General features: G+C 37.6%; 2 protein-coding genes and 1 long non-coding RNA gene across 3 annotated transcripts in view; 2 read left to right on the top strand and 1 right to left on the bottom strand.

Annotated features, from left to right (window-relative positions):
- LOC120303839 (desmoglein-1-alpha-like) overlaps nucleotides 1-1748 on the top strand; it is a 30214-nt gene extending 28466 nt beyond the window's left edge. Inside the window, exon 16 of the mRNA XM_039333704.1 lies at nucleotides 3-1748. Coding sequence (XP_039189638.1) covers nucleotides 3-941 — 939 coding nt within the window. The 3' untranslated portion in view covers nucleotides 942-1748. The remainder of the gene's footprint in view (nucleotides 1-2) is intronic.
- Nucleotides 1749-12407: 10659 nt separating this feature from the next.
- LOC120303815 lies at nucleotides 12408-13513 on the bottom strand. Its single transcript, XR_005555543.1, has 2 exons — nucleotides 13468-13513; nucleotides 12408-13360 (listed from the first exon to the last, which is right to left on the bottom strand). It is a non-coding gene; the product is annotated as an uncharacterized LOC120303815 (long non-coding RNA).
- A 46-nt stretch (nucleotides 13514-13559) lies between these two features.
- DSG2 (desmoglein 2) overlaps nucleotides 13560-25334 on the top strand; it is a 33061-nt gene continuing 21286 nt past the window's right edge. The window contains exons 1-3 of the mRNA XM_039333545.1: nucleotides 13560-13780; nucleotides 24664-24699; nucleotides 25180-25308. Coding sequence (XP_039189479.1) covers nucleotides 13733-13780; nucleotides 24664-24699; nucleotides 25180-25308 — 213 coding nt within the window. The 5' untranslated portion in view covers nucleotides 13560-13732. The remainder of the gene's footprint in view (nucleotides 13781-24663; nucleotides 24700-25179; nucleotides 25309-25334) is intronic.

The following is a 25334-nucleotide window of genomic DNA, read 5'->3' as shown; positions in this document are numbered from 1 at the left end:
AGAAAGCATTTGCCTACGCTGATGAAGATGAAGGCAGACCTGCAAATGATTGTCTCCTAATATATGATCATGAGGGCATAGGCACTCCTGCTGGTTCCATTGGCTGTTGCAGTTTTATTGGGGATGATCTGGACGATTCCTATTTGGATACACTGGGTCCTAAGTTTAAGACCTTGGCAGAGATCTGCTTGGGAAGAGAGATTGAGCCCTTCCCAGATCCCAGTATGCCTCTGCCCAATCCTGATATTGAGGTAAATCTGCCACCACCTGGAAGCACAATTGTTGTTAACACATCTTCATCTATGCCTCAACCTACTGCTGTTGGTGGTACCACCGTTGTTAGAGAAAATACTTACACAACCACTTCCAATGTACAACCTCCAAGGCCAATACCTGATCCTATGCTCCATGGTAACGTAGTTGTAACAGAAACATATACTTCAGGCTCAACAAAGAAACCCCCCACATTTAATGTTGATTCTCTGAGTGGATCAAATGTTGTGGTCAGAGAAAGAATGCTGGCTTCTGCCCCAGTCACCGATATCCATGGCATGATAGATATTCCTGACCTACCAGGTGGTTCAAATGTTGTGGTCACAGAAAGAGTAATTGCTCCTAATTCAAGGTTACCAGCTTCTTTGAGCATTCCCAATCTGACCGAAGGGTCAAATGTAGTTGTGACCGAAAGAGTAATTCGACCTGCTGCTAGCGTACATGGCAACATGACCCTCCCTTCTGATATATCAAATGCCCATAATGTGGTTGTAACTGAAAGAGTTGTGTCTGGAACAGGAGCAAGTGGTGGCCCTGGAAATCTAAGTGGTGGTCCTAATCCATTGTTGGCTTCTGATAATCTTCTTAGTCAAACAATTGGAACAGCTTCTCCTGGTACAACTCGAAGAAGGGTAACAAAATACAGCACTATACAGTATTCTAATTAATAAAGATCACTTGTGACTAGATGTTTCCCCTACCCCTTTTTGTTTTTTAGATTTGCTGCTAAATAATGTTTTTATTATTTATAGGTAGCAAATCAAAAAAATCAGAGAAAAATTATTCTTGTCTGAAACAGAATCTCCTAACGTTATTTAGTCATAAGCCAAAATATAGGAGCACTGCCAATTTAAGAAAATGCTGATATATTGCCTTTGGAAACATGATAGTTTACATAATGGAGGAATCACTAACAGGGCCTTTTGTAAGTGACCAACTTTTTTACAATAAAAAGGAGGACACAAATAAATTGAAGAAAAAAATATCGTAAAAGCTGGCCCGGCCCATGGAAGGTCAACTGCCCGCCATCGACACACCCTGCCTGCAGCCACCCTGCCAGCACCACTGCCCATCCTGCGCAGCCCCGTGTAGAGCCAGTCCCGTGACTCCCAAAGTACCAGACGCACCAGCTCCAGCTCCGGGGGGCAGCCCACCGTCGACACACCCCGCCTGCAGGCACCCCATCACCACCACCCACCCTGCGCAGCCCCATGTAGAGAGGGCCCCGTGGCTCCCACAGCATGGGGGGCAGCCAGCTCCTGCCGCCCCTCACACCCCCACTCACAGCACCCCCGCTGTCCCTGTCTCTTGTGCCTGCAACCATTATTGTCCTAGCAGAGCCGAAGTTCAAGAGAAACTTACCGCTCCAGTGTCCTCCAGGTATCTTCGAAACTAACTAGGAGATGGTGTAGTTGGGTAGCAGGAAGGGGTAAAGTTCCTGCCAATTCACTTTCGCTGCAGACAACTTGCATGTGCAAAGTTTGCCGGCCGGGTGTTTTGGCGTGCTCAACAGCAATTCCTATTGGCTTTTGAAAGCCAATAGGGGGAGTAGCACAGCTCATGCAAAAGTTGAAAAAAAAATCAAAAAAGGTGCCGGAATGCCGTTCTGAGCGTTCTATGAGAAAAACAAAGGCCCTGAAGATTAGTCTTCAAATATCAAAAAGAAGGACATGTAGGAGGACACTTTTCAAGGGAGGACAGAATTTACAAAAGGAGGACTGTCCTCCCTAAAGGAGGACGGTTGGTCACCTTACCTTTTGTATATATCTGCTGTTGAGTAATATTTGGACTGACATATCACTTCGTCTTTGTACTTATTAACACCATGGTAAGGGAATGCAATTGTGCACAAAGTGATTTATAGGAACTGTAAAATTCTGGAATTCCTTACTGTATTTTAAAGCAGTTGCACAGTAACTGTTCCAAATTCAGCATAGTTTAATTTCATCTTAAAACAGTTAGTCAACATAAGCAACCAGACAAAAAAGTATCATTAGAAAAAAATGGCATATATTAATTCTGTATCTCTGAATAAGACCCTGTGTGAATTACAATCAGTATAGCAGTCCTTAAGAATGACAACATTCTGCTGTAACAATAGAAATATACAGGTTGTTAACAGATTTAGGCAGCATATCATGTATTGTAAAAGTATTTGTGAAATTTCATTTAAATTTCCATTTTAATCATAAAGCAAAAAACAGCAACAACCACCTTTCTCTGATTATACAGAGATAAAGATGCTATATGTGATTTAAACAGAAATTTGAATACCAAAATATTTTTCTCCCAAGAAAATAAAGACACAAGGTCTCTACATGTTTAAATCCCAAATGCTGAGCTATTAACATAAAACATTGCTTCATTATTCAGAATCCAAAAAGCTATTTTAGCCTTAGAATTGACAGAAAAGTGGTAGAAATTTAGATCTATTCATTTTTTAATAAAAAATCACAATGCACTATTGCTAGTAATTCCCTATTGATACATGATTATGAAAATTTTAAATGTTGATTCCATTCTCAAATAAAAGATTTCAGATGACTTCCCATCAGTTTTTAATAATTTAATTCTAATAAAACCCTGCTGTTTCAGAGCAACAGCTCATAACCATGTTTGGCATGAAAAAATAACACAGTTCTTTAGAACCTGACCTTTACATTTTAGTTATGTATCATATGTAAACTAAAAGTAGCTCCAATATACAGAATACACTCCAATGTAAATACAGTTGTTAAACACAGGGAATTTTTCCCTATCAGATTATGGTAAACTATCCCTTTTACCTTTTATGTACACTATTAGTGTTGGTATAGAATTCTATAGAAAAGTAAGGATATGGGTTTTTGTCTCTACTCCTGGTGTTTAATTTTCTTCCCAATTTAACATGCATGTTGATCATCCCAAAGATACTAAATAAGATGTAAATATAATAGCAATTTCTGGTATATCTAGCAACTTTATCTAGTATCCACACTTGATTTTTCTTTTGCAGAAAACTTCCCCTTCAACTCTTTTTCCTACATACAAAAATATGACAATGGATCTGTACCTTTAATTTGTCTTTATATCTTTTTTAAAAAAAATCTGCCCAAAGCAACTTGAAACCTTGCAAAATATTCAAATTGTGCATATTTATATTGTAATTCTTTCCCAAATAATCCTGGAAATCATAGTTTCAAATATGAGATATCTTTCACTTACTTCCCCTAATTACTAATCTGATTATGTCTTGTAATCATTTAATGAAACACTGCCCATTATGTAATTATTTAATGCCACACCTATTTTGTTATATGCAGAAATCACCCCAGTCACCACCGTAATTGTGCATAGGTCAAGTATGAAAAGTTTTATGCCTGTAGAAAATTAACACCCATTTTTTAATTAAAATCTCTGTTTCATTCTTGAGCTCAAGTAGCCAGCATGACACTTCCATGTGTGTAGAAAAGGGACAGAGCTGGTGTTTCAATGCTATAACACTGTTTATGTTGTCTAACCCACCCCCTTGCTCCCCTTATGAACTTTGCTGCCCAAGTTTGATTCGGTTATAGTAATACAGGCAGTGGTGGGATTCAAATATGTGAACAACTGTTCTCTGTGTGCATGCCGCCTCCAGAAGTCCATTCTGGGCCTAGGCAACAAAAAATTGGCTACCGGTTCTGCCGAAGTAGTGCAAACCGGCTGAATCCCACCACTGAATACAGGGTAAAGCCAATGCTATTAAGTAGTCATTTGAATTCCTCCGTTAAAGGGAATATTATTTAACTGTACCCATGACAATATGTTGAACAATATAAAGAACTGCTGCAAAGCTGAGGGCTGAAAAAAGAAAATTGTATTATTTGACCTTGTAAGCTAAAATCCATGGCAAATGTTTCTCCACAGGAGGAATCACAAAGTCTATTGATAAATGGCCTTTTACAAATATGTTTCATGTTTCTATTTTATAAAAGGCATCAACACACGCCTTATAGGTGTACTTCTTACAACATATCTAATGAGTTAAAATATTATGACATTATAATATTACAAGGCTGCATTTGCAGTCATTTTTTAAATTATTTTTATTCTTCTGAAAGCAAATTTTATGTTTGAATTCATGTTGGATGCAAGTAAGTCCAATTAAAACATTTTTAATGAGCATCCTTCTAGGAAATAATTGTCTTTAACTGCCCTGACTCTCTTTACAAATTTAATATTGAAAAAATGTAGGCTTTTTTGTTTTCCAAAACAAACAAGTCTGACATTCAAGTCAAGATGTCTAAATCCTTTCTAACCATAACCTCCCGTCGCTGGTTTTGGGTGTGATTGCTTTTAAGAAAGAATGTTTTTTCAGGGAATGAAATGTCACAGCTATGGGATTACAATAAATTTGCACACAAGCTTAAATTTGAAGATGTAACATAATATGAATAAAATGTCTGGGCAAATTTCTCTTTACTCTTTAAATGTTTACTTACTACTGAACATGATGTAGGCTGAAATCTGAAGGGCATAAGAGACAACAAAGTTGCTTTCAGAGTTCTCACTCTTCATACCAACCACTTGATAGTCAGTCTGGTCTAGTTAAATGGCATTTTTAAAAAAAATATGCCGTTGAATCATACGACCTTCTTGATTTTCTATTAACAATTAAGCAAAAGATCCTAATTCCTTTGTGTGTTTTTTCAAAATAGTGTTGCATAAATATTTCTTAAACGAAACTAACAATACAATCCATTGGAAAATCCTCTAAACTAGGTTACAATTGCAAGCGTGTTCCCTCTGAAGGAACATAGGTCATCTAAAAGGAAGCATCTGCCATTAGTCTTTAGCAGCAATGAACAAGGAAAACTGGTAAAGATTTCAGTGTGAAATGTCAAGCTTTTATTTCACATGCCTGTTACAAAAAGCTAAGTGATTCAATCCTAAATTTCGGATAATGGTCTCTCTCTTTTTAAAATATAACTCTCAATCCTTGCTTCAATGACACCGCACTGCAGCTAGGTAAGGTGTGGCTACTTATGTGACTCAAAACTGAGCTGAGCTAACAACATTTCAGAATCATTCTTATACAGTAAAAAGCCAGATGAAACCCTCCATAAATATTATGTGTGTCCAGCATTGGTCCAGTCACTCAGCAAAATAAAAGCAGATATCTCAGATATTCAAATACATGCAACAGGATCTAACTGCCAATCTGTTCAGCTTCCATAGATGGAATGGGATGGGTGGCCTTCTTGCTTCCTCTTGCACAGCAATCTTATTTATGTATTCTGTATGTGAAGGAAGTTGGGATTCCGTCCCACTTTAATTTCACTACTTGACTGCCACAGTTGCCAATGAATATGGATATACACAACCCAATATATATGATGCAATCCATAATTTTCCAGAGTATTTTAAAATGCTGTGTATACTGTTTGGAGCACATTAGAGGAAGGGCAGGATATAAATATGACAATAATTTCATGGATTTGGAAATTACGTATTATGACATTCATTCCTATGAAACTGAAGAGATGATCTTCACAGAGAACCAGGATCTCCTGGGGTAAGAATAGCCAAGCTTTATTGTACTTCATTGCACATACTTTTAGTAGGGATCCTCTGGGCATAAGAAAATATACTAAAATCGTGGTTTTTTGCAGATGTTTTGTCCCTATTCCAGGGATGCTTCCTCAGAAATGAGGATTTATTTGCATTTATAGATTGTGTGGAATTTGAATACAGCTTCTAGGAAAGAATCAACTGACTAGTGGATGGAAATGATGCCAGCCTTATTATGCAACACCAAGAAACCTTTGCTCTTTCTAAGATCTAATCCCAAGCACAAATCAGTTAATTACTATTTTTCATCCTAAAAAGAAAACCAAAAAGAAAGTGTATTTCAAATATTCAATATCTGCTCGGGAATCGTATTTACCATAGAGACGTAGAAAGGGAACAAACATTTGTTTCTAGATATGTTCATCATTAAATTAAATGATGGTAAGTTGCAAACTCAAGTTTACAGAAGTCACCCACCCAGACTGAATCTTAAACTTCTACAGCAACTAATATACAAATACAAGAGATCAGCTGTGTAAGAACCATCATCAACAGAGCAAAAACACTTTGCAGCTCACCAGCTCTATAAAAGCAGAACTCAACTACCATCACAGCACATCCAGTAAGAACAAATCCATCTCCACCTCAGCAATTCATCAAAAAATACACCAGGAAACAAAACAACACTAAAAAACTTTCCAAGCCACCAGGCATCACACACCCTGAAAAACTCTAGAAAGAATCATGTATAAGCCAGAGACTATAATCTCATCATAAATTGCCACCATCACACAGAGGTTCAACTGTCTGGGTTGCAGGCAGTGCTAGATATGACAGGGCACCATTTATACTGAAGAATCACAGAATACACATCTGCAACAATGATCCAAAATCACAAGGGCCTAAAGTCACTCACCTCCACAGAATGAATCACACATTTGACTGAGAAAATATAGAAAGTGTAGACCAGAGAAACATCAGAAGAGCCAGAGAATTCCTGGAATTCTGGCACTCAAATAAAGGAGTCATCAAGAAATCAATGCAAATGATTCAATCTACCATCCAGTCAAGCACCCAATTTAAAACATACACAAAAGATTTACATGAAGGATTAGTCAAAATAGTGCTAGCACCGTAACATATCACCAAGCAACTGATACCCCCCAGGAAATCTCCAAACAATGACCAATCCTACCAAAAAAAAGTTAATTCAAGATTGAACTTTTCTAGTTCAGTATTGATCTCTTTAAAGTGGGAGAAGACTAACTAAAAGAATGGATAAAGAAGACTCCTACTCTTTATTACTTACATTCGGGACTTGCATAGGGCTCATATGGAAGTGTAGCTACAGAGATAGACATTTTTCTTGAGTAAATTTTAGCTGTAATTTCCAGTAAGGAAAAGTAATGAGTTCACTGATTACACACAGAGGAATTAGAAAATAATATGATGAAATAAATTTGCATATTTAGTGATTTCATCTGACCTAGGATTCTGATGGAATAGTATTTGCTAATCCTTATAAACCTATCCTTTCAAAATGTAATGACAGCTTTTCCCTGGGGCTCTCCAAATTTACTGAACTCTCTTCCAACTTCAGATAGTAACTAGGACCAACCCAACTGAAAGACACTGAATTGGAATAGTTTGGCTGGTAATTCATCCTAGCAGTAGTAATACCACTTATATACCACCCCATAGCACTTTACAGCACTCTCTGGGTGGTTGACAATGTCAGAATATTGCCCCAAACAATCTGGGTCCTCATTTTACCAACTTCAGAAGGTGGAAGGCTGAGTCAACTTTGAACCTCATCAGGATTGAACTCCAGGCTGCAGACAGAATTTGCCTGCAATATTACATTCTAACCACTACGCCACCAGGGCTCTTCATTGTAATTCATCATGCACATGTAGCATTCACAAATTATATATTTTCATAACTTTATAGAAATAATGAAGCATCACCAGTCCAAATATTGTCAATATTTTATGCATGCTTTATAGCTGCATTATTTTCATTAAGGAATTCATATATAGTAGTAGCAAGCTTTCAAGCTTCACTTTTATACAGGAGCAGGCAATCTGCAGGCCTCCTATAAGGCCTGACTCGTATTACTGTGGCATCCCAAACCTATCCCACCACTCAAGAAGACTGTGCCACCAAAATTCAAGGGCCATTAACTTAATTTTGGTGTCTGTTCAGTATAAGAACTGAGCAGAGGAATGGATTATATATCATTTTGTTAATAGTTTTATTTTAGGGTGCTTTTCAACTTTGTTTTGTTATTGATTAGATATCTTTGCTATGTACTATTTAAAAGACAACACTATTTTTACCTTTGAAACTGCCTTTCAATGTTTTCTCCAGTGAATCCATATGAGTCAAAAACTTTAGATCTTCCCTCTTGAGTAACATTATTGTATATGGCCTTTAATGGCAAATATCTGTGGCCTCCCCACCTCCCAAAATGTTGTTTCTCCATGCTTTATTGTTATACTACTGTCAGTCAATCATGCTACGAATACTGTCATTGTTTTGCAGAGCAAATAAAGACATGTGCATGTGTTTTCAGGACTCAAAGTAACCTTAAAAACAATGCAAGCAGAATTAAATGCATTTTTGTTGTTGTTAATTGCGAAGTCGTGTCCAACCCATCGCGACCCCATGGACAACGTTCCTCCAGGTCTTCCTGTCCTCTACCATCTTCTGGAGTCCATTTAAGTTCACACCTACTGCTTCAGTGACTCCATCCAGCCATCTCATTCTCTGTCGTCCCCTTCTTCTATTGCCCTCAATCTTTCCCAGCATTAGGCCCTTCTCCAGTGAGTCCTTCCTTCTCATTAGGTGGCCAAAGTATTTGAGTTTCAACTTCAGGATCTGGCCTTCTAAAGAGCAGTCGGGGTTGATCTTCTCTAGGACTGACCAGTTTGATTGCCTTGCAGTCCAAAGGACTTGCAGGAGTCTTCTCCAGCACCATAGTTCAAAGGCCTCAATTCTTTGGCGCTCAGCCTTTCTTATGGTCCAGCTTTCACAGCCATACATTGCAACTGGGAAAACCATGGCCTGGACTATACGCACTTTTGTTGGCAGGGTGATGTCTCTGCTCTTTAGTATGCTGTCTAGATTTGACATAGCTTTCCTCCCCAGGAGCAAGCGTCTTTTAATTTCTTGGCTGCAATCCCCAACTGAGGTGATCTTTGAGCCCAGAAAAATAAAATCTGTCACTACCTCCATTTCTTCCCCATCTATTTGCATTTAAGTGTGGTTAAAAGAGGAACAATATAAAACAACCAAAATTCTTTAATCAGCTAGGAAGGCAGAACTTTCAAAATATATTAGGTTAGAACTTTATCCCAAAGTAATCCCTGATTTCAAACTGAGCAGAATCAAATAATAAATGACTCAGTCAAGGTAGAGTCTTCCCAAACTTGTAAACCAGTTAATTGTATATAGAGGCCTGTGCATGATTAATGTGTTTTCTTTGGCTTAGTCAGCTCAACCTGGGAATGGAATTTGTGAATGAAGTCTAAGAAAGTTTCACAAGTAAGAATTGCTTTTTCAATATTCAACTGCATGACATCACCATCAAGCCTTTAGTTGAGACACAATAGATACTGGAAAATAAGGCTTAATCATTGTGCAAATGATTCTTATCATTGAATCATTAAAGTGCAAGGGCATAGATATATTTACACTTATTTTTAAATACATTTTAGAATTCATTTTTTAAAAATTATCAACAAACATTTGAAAAGAACAAAAACAAGCACACAAATGAAATGCAGAAGCAATCCTGGTGTTACATGTCCTCATTTGGCACAAGATGAGATTCAGGCAAGGAGTAAAATGAAATGTATAGATCAAGGCAGGGAACACCTCCCTCTTCAGTGGCCTATGAATCTAATACAACTTCTGGAGTTGACAGATCAGTGAATTAGACTTACCGTAGTTCTGGGATGATTTGGATTGGTTTCCAGCAATAAAACTAGACATCCCTGAAACCTATATATCGGAGCAATTTTTTTCACATAGGGAAATTTACAGGATTGGATGATGTTTCCTTAAATTCCCTTGAACTTCTACCAATCCAAGAAGTGGGCTGGAATATTGGCATCAATCACATCTAACAAGATTTTGACTAAAATTGGGAAAATCAGATTTGAGTCTACTTTCAGCCCTGAAAGCCCACTGATGACTTTGGAGCAATCGGTTTTTTTCAGCTCAATATATCTGGCAAAGGTGTTATACGAGAAAAAATAGAGGGCAGTTCCATATACACTGCCATGAGCCCATAGCCATTATCAAATAAATCTTAATTATTAGGAACTAAGCTTGACTTTAAAGACATATGTCCTTGATATAGGTAAGTATGTACATTGATATAACATTATATCTACAAAGAGCAGGCCAGTAGCTGTTTGTATTTCTCTTGTCTAGCGGTTCTGTCTAGACTACCAGGATGATATTGCAATTTGTCATCCAGAGATAACAAATGGAGCCCCACCAAAGGCCTGTCAGTCAAATATGACTCCCACGTCAAAATAATATTTCATTCCATCTCTCCAAGAACATTGAGCAACCTGTTCTACAGTAAATGACATTGTAATTTTGCCACAATGACTTCAATATATATTCATTCATGGTCATGTTAGTAAGCAGTGTTCCCTAGTGGAAGACAGTGTTCCCCAAAAGGCATTTGATCAGCTCTCCACTTCACACTTACAACCATTGGTCCCAATTCTCTGCAAGATTCTACCCTCTTCATTAAATTGCAACACCACGTGGTTCTCTTTCTAAATCTTTTTCTTCATCCATAATCTGAGTCATAGTGAGGAAGACAGTAGGGACAGAAGCTGGATACTGATTTGGGAGCAGGAATGTAGAAGCATAGTATCCATAATAAACCAAACTGATCCAAACCTTTCCATTCATAAGAACAAATTTATGTTTTCATATGTTTCCAGTTGGAAGAACTAGCACCACTGTTTTTTCTTTCTCTCTCCTTTAAAATCTCTTGTCCAAGAACCAGGGTACTGCTACACCCTTAAAAAGAATCCACATTAGAAACATCGTAACAAGTCTAAGCAAGTCCTGTTAACAGAAATAATTGCTTGGCAGGTTACAGCTTGTTTCTGATTTTTCATCCAATAAATATATTGTTTCTAAGTTTTAAGGATGGATGCTGCAAAGAAAAACTTTGTACAGTTGTTCAAAGTGTGTGTGTGTGTGTGTGTGTGTGTGTGTGTGTAGCACAATTTGTAACAAAATATAAAAAATTTAGCACCACTACTGAAAAGCAGTGTCTCACTTCAGGGTTCTAACCAGCCAAACACAGTTTACATAATTATAGTTAATCACAAATGGCTAGATTTGCACAAAATTCCCAGTTTAAAACCCACCCACAAAACCCAAGTTTATAAAATAATTATGTGGTTTACAAATGGGTTCAAAAATTCCATTACACCATTGTGATTTGCATGGTTTTGGCTTAATGTAATATATGTTCTAAATCTAGGGTTAACTAGGATTACTATTATCTAGGTTATATAATCCCAAATAATTTCTAGATGGCAAAAGACTTCACATGATCCATCAATTGAATTTTTGCACCTCAGATACTCTAGCCCTTTATGACTTCAAGTTTTTTGCCCAACAATTTTTAATTTTATTCAACAATCTCAATATATCTTGTTCTTTTTGGCCTGCAAAAAAGTTCTGCACACCAATTGTACCAACTGTGTATGTATCAGTGCCATAATCACAACAAAGATATCTTCAAATGCATTCTACAGAAATGCCTTCACATAACTGAGTTGTTGATTAATAAAAGTTTGCAAAACCTGCATGTACAAATTTATTTGCCATCAATATAATGGTCATCAATATATATTTTTGAATGTACTGTTTGGTTTGTATGATGGGCAAAACCTTTTTGGACCTGAGATTTTATCACCAGTGTCAGGTAAAGAAGGAACAAAAGCCATAGTCTATTCTGCATTTTTTTAATAAAAAAAACTATCTTTGTAAACCTCTCCCTTTTTTTAGATCTACTTTGGTCATGATCACTTGATCAACTAATCAAGGAGAGAAGCAACCTAGAACTAAAGAGAAATTTCCCAACAATGAGAACCAGTGGAATAGCTTGCCTTCAGAAGTTGTGGGTGCTCCATCACTGGGAGATTTTAAGAAGAAACTGGACAGCAACTTGTCTGGAATGGTATACAGTCTCCTGTTGAGCAGTGGGTTGGACTAGAAGACCACCAATGTCCCTTCCAATTCTATTATTCTGTTATGTTCTCACTTCTGTTCATCCTTACAACAGTATTAGTATCAAAACACGCCTTACTGGATGAACTTAAGGAATACATGATTGTGTTGAAATTAGGCAGGAATTAACCTTGGTCAATAAGCTGAAGCAGCTTTCCTACAGAAATTGGTCTGAATTATACCTTGGGGAAAAACCATTAACACAACAGAGAAAACACCATTTAGCAAAGGAAGTGTTACTATCAAAAGATAAAAAGGCAATTACGGAAAGAAAACTTTAATATTCAAAGTGGCAGGCAGAGAATGAAAAGAGAAGCATTTTCCACTCACAATTCATTCAAAGGAATTTATTAACAGCAAATCCAAAGCAGCGACGGGGTCCTTACACTTTGCAGTTAAAAGAAATTACTTTAACAAGCATCTACCGTTCTCCTATCACTGTCGAAAGTGCATCTCTTTTGACCCGCAGAAGTATTTTAATCCGGCCCTGAGTTTATGACAACCACAAGCTTAAATGGAATTTTTAAAGGATTGTAGGTAAACTAATCATTCCTGCTCTTATGAAGTATCAACCCACTAAGGGAAAGTAAACAATTTGGCCACTGCCTACAAGTGTTAATCTTTGCAAGCCGCAACCGATACTACAAACTATAGTTTACCAAGACGTCTAATAATCTGAAAAAGAAGCGGCCGAGTTGTAAAACATCTTTTATAATTCCCTTTTCTCTCTCCGTTTTCCCGGAGACTGTTTGGGTTCGCGACAGAAGGGAGAGGAGCGAGCTGCGTGTCTGGGTCAGAATCCTCTGGGCACATTGTTTTCAGTGGGATCGACCGACAACAGAATCAGAATCAGGATAGAGCTGGAAGGGATCTTGGAGGTCTTCTAGTCCAGCCCCCTGCTCAAGCAGGCGATCCTATACCATTTCAGATAAATGACTGTCCAGTCCCTACTTTAAAAACCCCAGTGATGAAGAGAGAGTCGAGTTAGGAGAGTATCTTCATGGCAAGCGGATAAAAGCTACGTAAAGCAATAAGACGGTTCCAAACTCCCTATCGAGCTGGAAGTAAAGGCGATTGCAGACAGGAAAGCGATCAGGAATTCCGCCGGGACAAGAGTAGAGCAGGATCAAGCGAGGAAGAGGAAAAGGGTTGAGTTGGACGCCGCCAGGCAGCAAAGAGGCCGTGCTGGAGGCAACAGGAACTCAGGTTGCATTGAAGCTCGTAGGAGCAGCCTCGCACTTTGCCTCCAGAAAAGGGGCGCCTTCTGCAAATGCAGCCCTTCATCCTAAAAGGCAAATGTCAACAGCTACTCCCTCCCCTCCTTTTCTCTCCGTCCTTCCCCCAGTCCCGCAGAAACCCGAGTCATAGGGCGGGCGGGGCTCCCGCACCCACCTGGTGTGCCTTTCCAGACCGGTATTCTCCGCCCCTAGGCTGTTCCTCTTCCTCCGTTCCCCCCCCCCCCGCCGCCGCTGATAGCCAGCTCTGTTTTCATTACTCCCCACCAGCAGGAAAGGGGTTGGGTTAAGTCGCCACCAAGAGTCCAGGCGCTCCAAGCAGAGTCCCTATTTCCCTTCCGGAGAGGTGAGCGGAAAGGGCTGCTGCTGCTGTCGACCCGGAGTTCAGGACGAGCGAAAGTTCAGGACGGGGGGGCTGGACCATGGCTGGATACCTCGGCATGGCAGGGCCCGGCCTGTGGATACTCTTGGTGAGTTTGGAAGTCACCTGTTGCTCCCGACGGTTCAACTCGTTGGGGCTCTCGGGAAGGGGCGATGCCCGAGATGCCCGCCAAGGAAAGAAAAAGGGGTTGGTAAGGAGAGCCTGTTTTGGGGAAAAGAACCGCCGGAACGAGGGCGCTCTCCGCTGCGGGCAAATCGTAGGCTGAATGGGGCGCCGGCCGGAACAGAGGCTCCTCTTTCAGCCGAACAGCCGCGCCACGCCCTGCGAACCCAGCGCCGGAACCTCAGGAGGTTCACTCGAGATGCTAATCGCGCTTATGGCATTGTTGAAAGAGGAATATTTTTAAAAAGTGCCTTTCGGGGCAGAAAGAAACTCTGGCGAAGTTCTGGAGGTGTTTGGTATTGCGAGAAACTTGTTTAGGCTGCCATTTTATATATGGTATGAGCTTTCTTGGAAGCAACCTGACCTTCAATCTCGACTGGCTTATTCAGTGGTTGGTTTGCAGGGGAAATCTGGAAGCTTTTGCTTATATTTTCACGCTCTGCTGACATTTTAATAGTTTTGCTCTAGCAGATGAACTTACGTTTTAATAAGAAGGCAGGTCTTAACCTAGGAAGTTCTAGAGCTCTGTTTCTCGACCTCAACAACTTTAAGATATGTAGACTTTAATCCCAAAATTCCCCAGCTAACATATTGGTTGGAGAATTCTGGGAGTTGAAGTTCTCAGAACTTAAAAAGTTTCTGAGATTGAAAAATACTGCTCCAGAGAAATGCTGCTCCTTGCTCTGGGGATGGCAAGAGAGATTAGCCACCAGATTTGCAGCCCTTGAATTGCCTGCTAGAATTCCCCCTTCTACAAACACTATCGGGTTGCCCACTAGGCTAGATGGCTGGGAAAGAGAATTCCCAGAATCCTCTGAGGCATGGTTATTGGAGGAGTAGTTCCAATACACCCCAATAGTCCTAGACTGAGCTGTGATAAGTAATCTCTTGCTTGGTCCTATTGATTGTGGTCATCTTCAAGCAAGTAATCAGTCACATTGGGGGTGGGACATTACATTTGAAGGGAAAAAATATGCAAAGTGTGCCAAAGAGTAATATTGGAAGGGGGATAGGTAGAATGTGACAACTGGAATGAAATATTGATAAACTGATTAAGGGTCGCCCGCACATATACACACACACATGGAATAGCTGTTTTTGCTTCCTCTTGTCAGCTTTTGAAGATTTCTATTCACCCACTGGAGGTGGGGGGGAAGCAAGATGCTGGTCTAGCAGGGATGCTGTTACAATGAAGAGAGTTCTGCATGGGATGGCAGCCAATAAAACCTGTTAAAGTAATAATTTTTGCTAAATTGCTAGACAGTTGTAAAGGTAATTGGTGACAAAACTTTCCGTGATAATAAGGTACAGGCAGACATAACAGTTCATTTATACGATTGACTTGAAATTGACAAGTAGCATTTTCCCATCTTTCAAACAGCAGGCATTTTTGAAGAAATATTATGGTTCCTTCAGCTTTGTTTTGATCAACCTTCCCCCATTGAGTGCCATTCAGATTATGGACTTCAGCTTCTAGAACCTTGGCCTTCATGCCCAGCAAATCTGGATGAGGCTGTCCCAGAAAGATTAGTTTAGATCAGTGTTTCTCAACTTGGGCAATTTTAAAAATATGTGGACTTTCTCTTCCGGATCTCCCGCACTGGCTTAGATTAACATTCTTTGACCTCTTCCACACACACACACAAACACATACACATTTGTCATTTTAAGGGTCTAATTTGATAAGTTGGTGCATATCAAAGCTGCACCCAGATTTCTCCTGAAATCTTTAAAATGATTGTAGGAATTACAAGATTTGTTGTGAACAATATTATATTGCAAGCACTATTAAGTTATCCTCTGGCATATATTAGCTGAAATTAATTTGAGTGTGGCCTCTTTTACCGAAATCCTTTCAAGAGTGATAGTAAAATATTTTCCACATTTCTGTGGCCGTGTTAAATTTTATAAAGTGTCCAGGGCACTAAAAATGACTGTTAGGAAAGACAAAGATATATGGCAAATCACCAATTATTGATTCCTCCTTCCTTTTTTCTCTCTCTCTGACCCTTTCTGCCTGTCCTTCTAGCCAAAAATTATCTTTTTTTTTTAACTGAAAATTTTTTAAAATTTTACAAAAACAAAACAACCCTTCCCCAAACCTCCCCAACCCTCCCATTCCCTCCCCCGACCTTCCCAGAGCTGAATACAGGCTTAATTGAAATTTCTTCAAAAAATCTTTAAAAAGATATAAACCATAAATAAATCTAAATACATCAATTGAACAAATTATAAAATAATTAACAATAATATATATGTAGAAAAAGATAAATACCAAAAGAAAAATGCTTTAAAGAAAAAAAAATAAAAAAAGAAAAAAGAAAAAGATAAAAGAAAATATAATAAAAATTAAAAATAAAAATAAAAAAGAATAAAGTCTATAAAATATTTTAAATTTTAAATATAAGTTATTGAAAAACTAAATAATATTTTTATATCCAACTTATATTGTATAAAATCTATCCATTTTTTCCATACCACAAAATACTTCTCTTGCGATTGATCCTTCAAAAAAGCCGAAATCTTTGCCATTTCCGCCAAATAAGAAACTTTAAAAAACCACTCTTGCAAAGTAGGCAAAGATTCCTTCTTCCAACATTGCCCTACTAACAACCTTGCGGCTGTAATTAAATTTAACTTCAATATGGTCTCTTTAATATCACAATCAATAACAATACCTAACAAGAACAATTGTGGGGTAAATTTTACCCTCCTTCTAAAAATTCTTTGAATATTCCACCATATCTTAATCCAAAAAGCTTTTATATTTTTACACGACCACCAGATATGATAATAAGTAGCATCCAAACATCCGCATCTCCAACATTTAGGCTGTAAGTCAGGATACAAAAAATTATCTTTCTTTAAAAAAAAAGTTGGGAATGATCAAAGAAAGCTATTGAGGGCTTACTGTTACTAATGGGCACTGCAGAGGAGATCCTTGAAGAGGAATTTTATCAACCGTCATTTTCCTTCCTTCTTATATTTTAATGCCACCATGAAGATCTGCAATTACAACAGTTTATGAAACTCACAGCATTGAAAAAAGAATAATTCTATGTTAAATTCTACTGCAGAAATTTAATTTCTAAAATATAAAGTTGCCGAGCTGAAAAGTGAACATTTAAATTTTATAAAATATAAAGACCAAAATTTGACTAAAGGAGTGTTATTGTTCATTGTTTCAGACTCTGAAAGGAGTCAAGTAAACTTTTAGTTAGCTCACTGAAAGCAAACAATTTTATATCCACTTAACTTATGAGCATTTCCCACTAAGATTTCATTGTGAATACTTGCAGATACCTTGATTGCTAGTTATGGGGCTTTTTTCCCCCATTGTTCTGTTTTTAACTTTTAAAATACCCAAAGTCATAATCATGAATTAGGCAGCCGTATAACTTAAATAAATACATAGAATTACATTGTTTGTGAGCAAAATAAGCAAATTTAATGCAGAAGTTAAGAGGATTACAAATAAAATTCAAAAAATTGTTTTCAGAGAGTCCCAAAAGAACAGGAACAACAAAAGATTTAGAAAAAAGCAGTTGGATACCTCCTTTGTGAGGAGAGATTCAATGTATTAATAAAAAAGTCTGAGAAGAATCTCATAGTGCTTGCCTAATTCTGATATCCTTCAAGACAGTCTACAAAATGCTTAGCATGCTAGCAGAGGTATACCGAAAATAATGGAATGTAATCCAATACAGTGAATCAAGCAGATCAAGGAAGCTAATAATTGATTTAATTTGCATGCCACCCAACTCTCAGTAACTCTGGGAGGAGTATATAAAATCATGTACAATATGGAGAAATATGTCTTCTTACCATTACTATGGCTCATCGTCACATTACTAGAATTTTCACTCTTTCCATGAAACTGACTGGTAGTAAATTCAGGAGCAACAGAAAGGAATGTTTCTCTACACAACATAGAATTTTTGGAATTTACTACTATGGGGTATGATGTCAACTTTTCCCTTAAAAGGAATTTAAAGTGAATCAGTTGAATTAATGGAGAATCAGTTCTGTCAGGGATTTTGGTCATGGCAGCTAAATAAATGCATTTGCAATATTTCTGAAGGGTACGTGAGGGGCAACAAAAGCATTAATGGACTAACTCAAAGCATCTAACTAGCCACTGTCATAAAATAGATATTAGACCAAATGGATGCTAAGTTTCAGAAGGCCTTTGAAAATCCTGAAATGCAACTGACTTGAGTCCTATTCAGATATTTTCAGTCTAACTTCAGCATTAATGAGTGAAAAGGTAGAGGGATCATCCTGCACATACACTCCCATCTTGGTTTCCTTATTCTTTTTAATTTAGAGTAATATCTGAAATGAGGAACCAGTTGTGAAAGTATTTTGGATAATGTTGAAATCTAGACTGAGCATTACACAGGGAGCCTTCTACATAAAGAAAAGGCTTCTTTCTTCATCTTGAAATGCAAAAGCCGTGGAAATGGTGATAGGAAGATAGAACCATCTTGCTAATTCTTGTTTTCCTTGCATGTTTTTATAAGCAAATGTAATATCATCTATGGAGGGCTTTTACTTCAAAGTTAAACTATGTATTTCTCGATTGTAACTTTTTGTTATTGAAAATCCCTCCTCCTTATAAACTGCTTTTAATCTTGTTGAAAAAAATATAGAGCTAACTTTATTTTTTCTAAAAAGGTAAAAAATAGGAGAAAAAAGAGAATGAGTAGGATTTTAATGGGAAAATGGCATAAGTGTTAAGCCCATTATTTCTCTGGTACAAAATTCATTTGCCTCAATTGCCTTTATCAAGCATTTTTTTCATTCCTGAATATGTAGAGAGGCTAGTAGAAAACTTATTTTAGATTCACCAATTCTTCATACATTGATTGCTGATCAACATCTTTCATTTCTAGAATATCTCAGGATTTGAGGCCCTGCTTGGTTGCTACTTTTCAACACCCAGTATAATAAAGGAACTCTTGGTTGGGAATTTTGAAACGTTTTAACTTCTTTTCTGCATGTTAGAAATTGGAAAACAAAAAACAGAAGTCTAGATTTTTCTTCTCTGAGTTCAAAAGGTTGCCAGTTTCATTATGTTGTCCTGCCAGCCTTGTTAGATCTGAGGATGATTAATTTTGTCTTGGATAAAGAACACTTTTTCATAATACTCTTGAAGGAATGGGACTCCACCTTAAATTAAATATACATCTTCCTCTCATGCTTGAGCCCCAGATTTTTCTTGTAAAATCCACACTAAAGCTTATCACTGCATATAAATAAGCAAAGCATGTTTTTTCCCTTTTATTACAAACTTTGTCTTCAGAATCAACTGAAATAGAAAAAACAAATGGTGTGAGTGGGGAATTTTAAACTGAGGTGCAAATATCTCAGTTTTAGTCTCGGTTCCCCTATTTTAACTTATTTTGTTTTGCTTTCTTTGGTATTCTGTTTTCCATTCATGCCATCTTTTCACTGCTATTAAATAATGTATATAGTTGCCATAGGCAGTTTACAAACTGATCTACATGCTTATTTTCTTTGACTTAAATAGGACTTCTTTCCAAAACAAGTATAGGGAGGAATGCAGCTTAAGCAATTTTTTCAAATTCAGAACTACAGTACAGGAGTAATTATCTAGAATTACAGAGATATTCCTATCTCTTGGAATGCTTGGAGATATTTTGAATCTTTTAATGGTAATGAGTGCCCATTGTAAAGATGTGCCACCATGTATTCAGACTTAAATGAAAATACCTGCAAATATGAATTAATTTCCTGAAATGCTGTTCACTTAGGAACTATGGTCAAACAAGTTCTACCAGTCTCAGAAGCTTACCAGTCTATTTTTATTTTGCCTGCTTTTTGTCGCAGAGAATAATATAGAAGGAGTATCTGCACTAAACAGCTTCCACTGTTCATTGGAGGCTGTTCATGGAAATGCACACTCTGGTAGAGACATAAAAACAGTCTTTATGCAGGCACATATAGAGAGATTATAAACAAGATGACTGCAGAGTAAAAATGATTGCACCTTTCAGCATGCTTCCTTGCTTCAAACTGAAGAGGAAGTTACTGAGGATAACAAGGACTTCAGGTATCCCACCTTACATAAAGGAAATTGGGCTAAACAGATCTGAACACTATTTCAGCAGTATAAGCATGCTACTTCAAAGTAAGAACAATTGAATTCAAGGGCCTTGCCACAGAGAAACCATGCATAGGTTTATGGATCATTAGCCTGGATTTCTGGATTATTGTTTTCTCTATGTAAGTGTGTTTGAGACACATATAAGTAAATATTTTGTGAAAAGAAAATGGTTTGTGTCTATAAGTAGATGTGGCATCAGTTTTCAGAATAGGCTATTTCAGGAAATTAATTTTAGTCATTAATTGAATCAAATTTTCATCCTATTTTTGAACATAACTTCTAGCCAATGAATGTATTCACATAGATACACCAATACAATTTGATGTTGTTCTGCTTACCTTTCTTTTGAAAAAGGCTGTCTTACATACATGATCACTTTCCTTATTTTTAATTATGGTAATATATGTTATCATCTTGGCGAAGGATTAGAATTCTCCCTAAGCTCCAAAGGAGTGATGGGTATTTCTGCTTGTTATATTTTTTAAATAATGTTCATAATCGTGCTGTAAAGCATACTGTATTTGGTTATGGAGCTCCTTATATTTGTTCATCTATGCAATTTGATTTTTTTACAGTCATCCCATGTTTTTTAAATGTACCTCCATAAAGTATTTATTTTATTTGTAAGCCACTAAACGCAGGTGGTCTGTAAATTGTTCCCAGAACTCTGAATGACAACTAGGTAACAGCAGCAGATACAGAAACCCAAATTTTTCCCACTATTCTTTGATAAAGTGGAGTTTTTCAGGTCTACATTCTAGACCAGTGTTTCCCAAACTTGACAATTTTAAGGCATGTGGACTTCAACTCCCAGAATTCCACAGCCAGTAATGCTGGTTGTGGAATTCTGGGAGTTGAAATCCACATGCCTTAAAATTGTCAAGTTTGGGAAACACTGTTCTAGACAAACTTACTCAACCTGATGGCTTCTAACCAATGAAAACTGAGTTCTCACACACTGTGTTTGAAGAAAACCACACTGAAGAAAGTTAGTTTAAAAGGAATTTGTGATGAGTCAGTTGACCGAGTTCAGTAAGGTCTATGACTTTCATGCATTGCAGAAGTAATGATATCACCCTTTTCCAACCTGGTGCCTTATAGAAATATTGAGTGTTCAGTCCCAATGTAATAATAGTCTGCATGCCCAAAGGAATTTTAGTTGCAACATATAGGGAGTTCATTGGGTTCAGTGATGGATTGCTACATGATTCATTGCAAATACATACTTAAGGTTCAGAATTGAATATAACTAGGATGTATTAACAAGGGAAAAGTGCATTCTTATCTCTACTTTCCCTTAAATGGGAGTATCACATCTTCAAATAGGACAATGCTATTCTCATAGAGCAGTGGTTCTCAACCTGTGGGTCGGGACCCCATTTGGGGTCGAACGACCATTTCACGGGGGTCGCCAAACAACGCAGTCCGCCATTTTTTTCTCCCTTTTCCTTAGCTGTGCTACTCCCTTTTATTCTATTGGCTTTTGAAAGCCAATAGAATAGACTCTCTTGAATAGAGTCTAATTCTATTGGCTTTCAAAAGCCAATAGGAATTGTCCAGGCTGTCTCTGCCCTGCCGAGCCCGCCAAAAGTCCCATTCTGAAAACGGTGCTGCACCAGTTGAGTAGTCCTCGACTTACGACTGGTTGAGTAGTCCTCGACTTACGATCGGTTGGGGGTCACGGCATTAAAAAGGTTGAGAACCACTGTCATAGAGGATTAGAATTATATTTACAACACAAAGTTATTTCTGCTCTTTCTTCCAATATCAAATCTGGATTGGTGTAATCAACACAGAGCTCAAAATAAATCCATAGTTTTATAATTGGCATGCTAATAACCTCCAAAGCATGACATTGGTCAGAAAAATCCTGCATGGAAACCCTGGAAATAGTGGACAAAATCGGACTTCTATACTGTAAGTCCAAAAGGCACAAACTCGGTGAATGCTTAGCTGAATGCACATCAAACCCTAAGTAGAAGGACCTGGAGTATTAGGAGAATGAGTTCTTATATACATTGCTGTTTTTTATTTGATTGGAAAGCCTAAATAATGTGTTCATTTTCGAGAGCATCTTTTCTGCAGTATCTACTTAGCCAATTTATTTGGCAGGGTGTGCTCCAGGTTCCTTCATTTAAGCAATGCCATCTATCAGGACCTCAGAAGGAAGCCTTCTCTATCATGCAGCTGGAATGAAGTATCCCCAGTTCAAAATGGCCTCCACCTTGCTGGTTGTTTCGAAGGGGCCTGAAGCGTGGTTCTTGGTTGGCATGACTGAAACTATATTGACCCTTGTATCTTTCTAAGCGAATAATACCAGCTGAAGGCATGCAGAATATTAATACATTTGGATGTGAGGAAATTTAGCTTTTTTTTCCTGCAACAATCTTTATATTGCTGTTAAATGGGGGGGGTCTATCTTCTGAAAGCCAATAACAGTTTAAGTCAGGGGTCCCCAACCCCCAGTCCGTGGCCCAGCACCAGTCTGTGATCCGTTGGGAACCAGACCACAAAAGCTGCAGGTGAGCGCATGAGCGCGCAAAGCCCCATTTGCACAATCAACATATGCACACATGAAACCATCTCCCCCACTGCCCCTGCCACTGCAGTCCATGGAGCCAGAAAGGTTAGGGACTGCTGGTTTAAGAGAGAGGACAAAACAAATGACAGTTTCTTGTTGGCATGAAGTTGTTCACTTTAATACTCACAAAGAAATACATGTCCACTATGTCTATTTAAGTATTTTTCCCTTGTACAAAACTTGACTGTAAAAACAAAGAGGATTTGGGTATCGCTCTGAACTCTCTAGAGCAGTGGTTCTCAACCTTTTTAATGCCGCGACCCCCAACCGGTCGTAAGTCGAGGACTACTCAACCAGTCATAAGTCGAGGACTACTCAACTGGTGCAGCACCGTTTGCAGAATGGGACTCTCTATTCAAGAGAGTCTATTCTATTGGCTTTCAAAAGCCAATAGAATAAAAGGGAGTAGCACAGCTAAGGAAAAGGGGGGGAAATGGCGGACTGTGTTGTTTGGCGACTCCCGTGAAATGGTCGTTCAACCCCCAAATGGGATCCCGACCCACAGGTTGAGAATCACTGCTCTAGAGAGAGGGAGCTGTGATGGCTGAAGGAGAATTTGATATTTAACAGCTGGCCTTGTTCCAATATATTTTAAACAGTGGACATTATCAAGGAAAATTGATTCAGGTGATAAATACTGATTTTAATACAGAGTCTCATGTTTGATAGCATGAGATAACTTGCTTGCTCTAGAGCAGGGGTTCTCAACCTTGGCAAGTCTTAAAGTTGCCAAGGTTGAGAACCCCTGCTCTAGAGTTTCTCAAACTTAGCAACTTCAGGATGGGCAGCTTCAACTCCCAGAATTCTCCAGATAGCAATTTGGGGGAATTGAAGTCACTATATCTTAAAGCCACTGAGATTGAGAAAAACAGCTGTAGATTTAGATCCTAAGTCTAGTTCATGTGTTTCAATATCAGAGAGATTGTAAAGGAGTTCATAATGTTCTATTTATGTATAACAACTGTGCCACACATACAGAGCAGTTCCATGTCACTATGAAGTTTCTTGAGGAAACTTTGGTTTATAACTTCGCCCTTCTGACAGAGATATGAATCATATCAGGGTAGGACAGGTTTTGACATGGGAAAAGAAAATGTATTTATCACTAAAACCAAAGAAATCCACCCTAAAATAGAAACCTTCCCTAGACTAGAAAGCTTTTTGAGAATTTCCCAAGACTTGAAAGACAATAATTAACTTTACATTACAATAATTACATTTCATATTAATGGCAGGCAATTTTCCGGATAATTATTGTGCACACTTTTAGTTTCCCTAGCACAATACTGTTCTCTGTTCACAATTTATAAAACCATGTGGTTTCTCAAATTGAAACTCCAAATGCATTCTTGTTTGCCAATATCTGAAATATTAAGTCTATATAAGGTGGGCATATCGGAGGGAGAAAACCACAGTATTTTTTTAATAAAAAGCTTAGCTAAACTAAAGATCTTAATTTAAAAGCAAATTAAACCAAATTGTTTTTTTAAAGGTATGCTGAGTATATACCAAACTGACATTTCTGGATCATCTTCTGTTAATGATAGCTTAATTATGGTTAGTTGACTTATAAGACTACCATGGGAAATTCAAGGCTGCATGGTCCTTGACTACATGTGGTAAGCCACTATTTAAATAATAGAGGTGTCGAAATTTTCTTAGGTATTGTAATTAATCAATTTCAAGGTTTCAAGAGGAAAGGGGCATTACTACATCCCTGGAACATGTTTGAAAAGTTGTATTTGCTTTCTCTCTTCTGTTAGCGCTTATCTAAAATGCAAAACTATCCTAACCTATTAATGCTGATTTAACTGTTTTCAGGGTTCACTTGTATTCACATCTATGAAATTTCACAGTTTACTTCCATTTTCTGACCATATTAAATGTGAAAACCTACTGTTGATTTGGTTTTAAATATGCATCTATTTTATTATTTTAAAAAATAGTTTAAATATGCTTAATATTATCTGGGTGGAGTAATGTGTACTATTTTAACTGAATTTCACTGATGCCAAAATATTTGTTCAGTGTTAATTTTCCTAGTGGTTTATATTGGGAGATTAGTTATATTTTTAATTGCTATATCTGTTTATTGCAGAGTTATGTAATCTTTGGGAATGGACTTCATTTAGAGGTAAGTGACTATCAATTTTAAGGGGTTTTCTGCACATGCTTAAGTATATTACTAAGAAGATTTTTAAAGGTTTAGAGAAACTTTTATAAATAATTTATTTCCAACACTTGTAAAATGCATATATGATATATAGAAAGTAATGTAAAATATTGTAGAAAACATAGAATAGAACAAAAAATTTTACAATTTCCTTGTTGAAAGATGAACAGTACATAGGATCAATAATATTTTTTTCCTTCCTGTAAGTGCTTATGGTTTTTCAGAATATACATACTTTATTAGAAACAATGTCAATTCTTATAATGCAAATATTGTGTTGTTGCTTATATTGAAGTATGCCATGTATTTTCTGTTATGAATCCCATTATTTATATGAAAAATAAGAATGTGCATTTAAAATAGCAGGCTTCATGATTTGGTTTGACAGTATGGCAATAAGAAAATTTGCAATGCTGCAAATAAAACTGGATTTCCTCATAGATTCTTGGCGGAAGGCATGAGCAAGTATTCCATCAGAAAAGCCTAATCAGGCAAAAGCGAGAATGGATTGTTCCACCTTCCATGATCTGGGAAGAACGTGACAATTCCCACAAGAATCCAATTGCTAAGGTAAGTCAGGCTTGGAAACAAATACG

This window comes from Crotalus tigris, unplaced genomic scaffold (assembly GCF_016545835.1).
Source record: "Crotalus tigris isolate CLP2741 ecotype Arizona unplaced genomic scaffold, ASM1654583v1 scf7180000024506.7606697, whole genome shotgun sequence".
Classification (NCBI taxonomy): Eukaryota; Metazoa; Chordata; class Lepidosauria; order Squamata; family Viperidae; genus Crotalus; species Crotalus tigris.
Note: the sequence above shows the minus strand (reverse complement) of the source record. Positions and strands in the feature narration are given on the sequence as shown.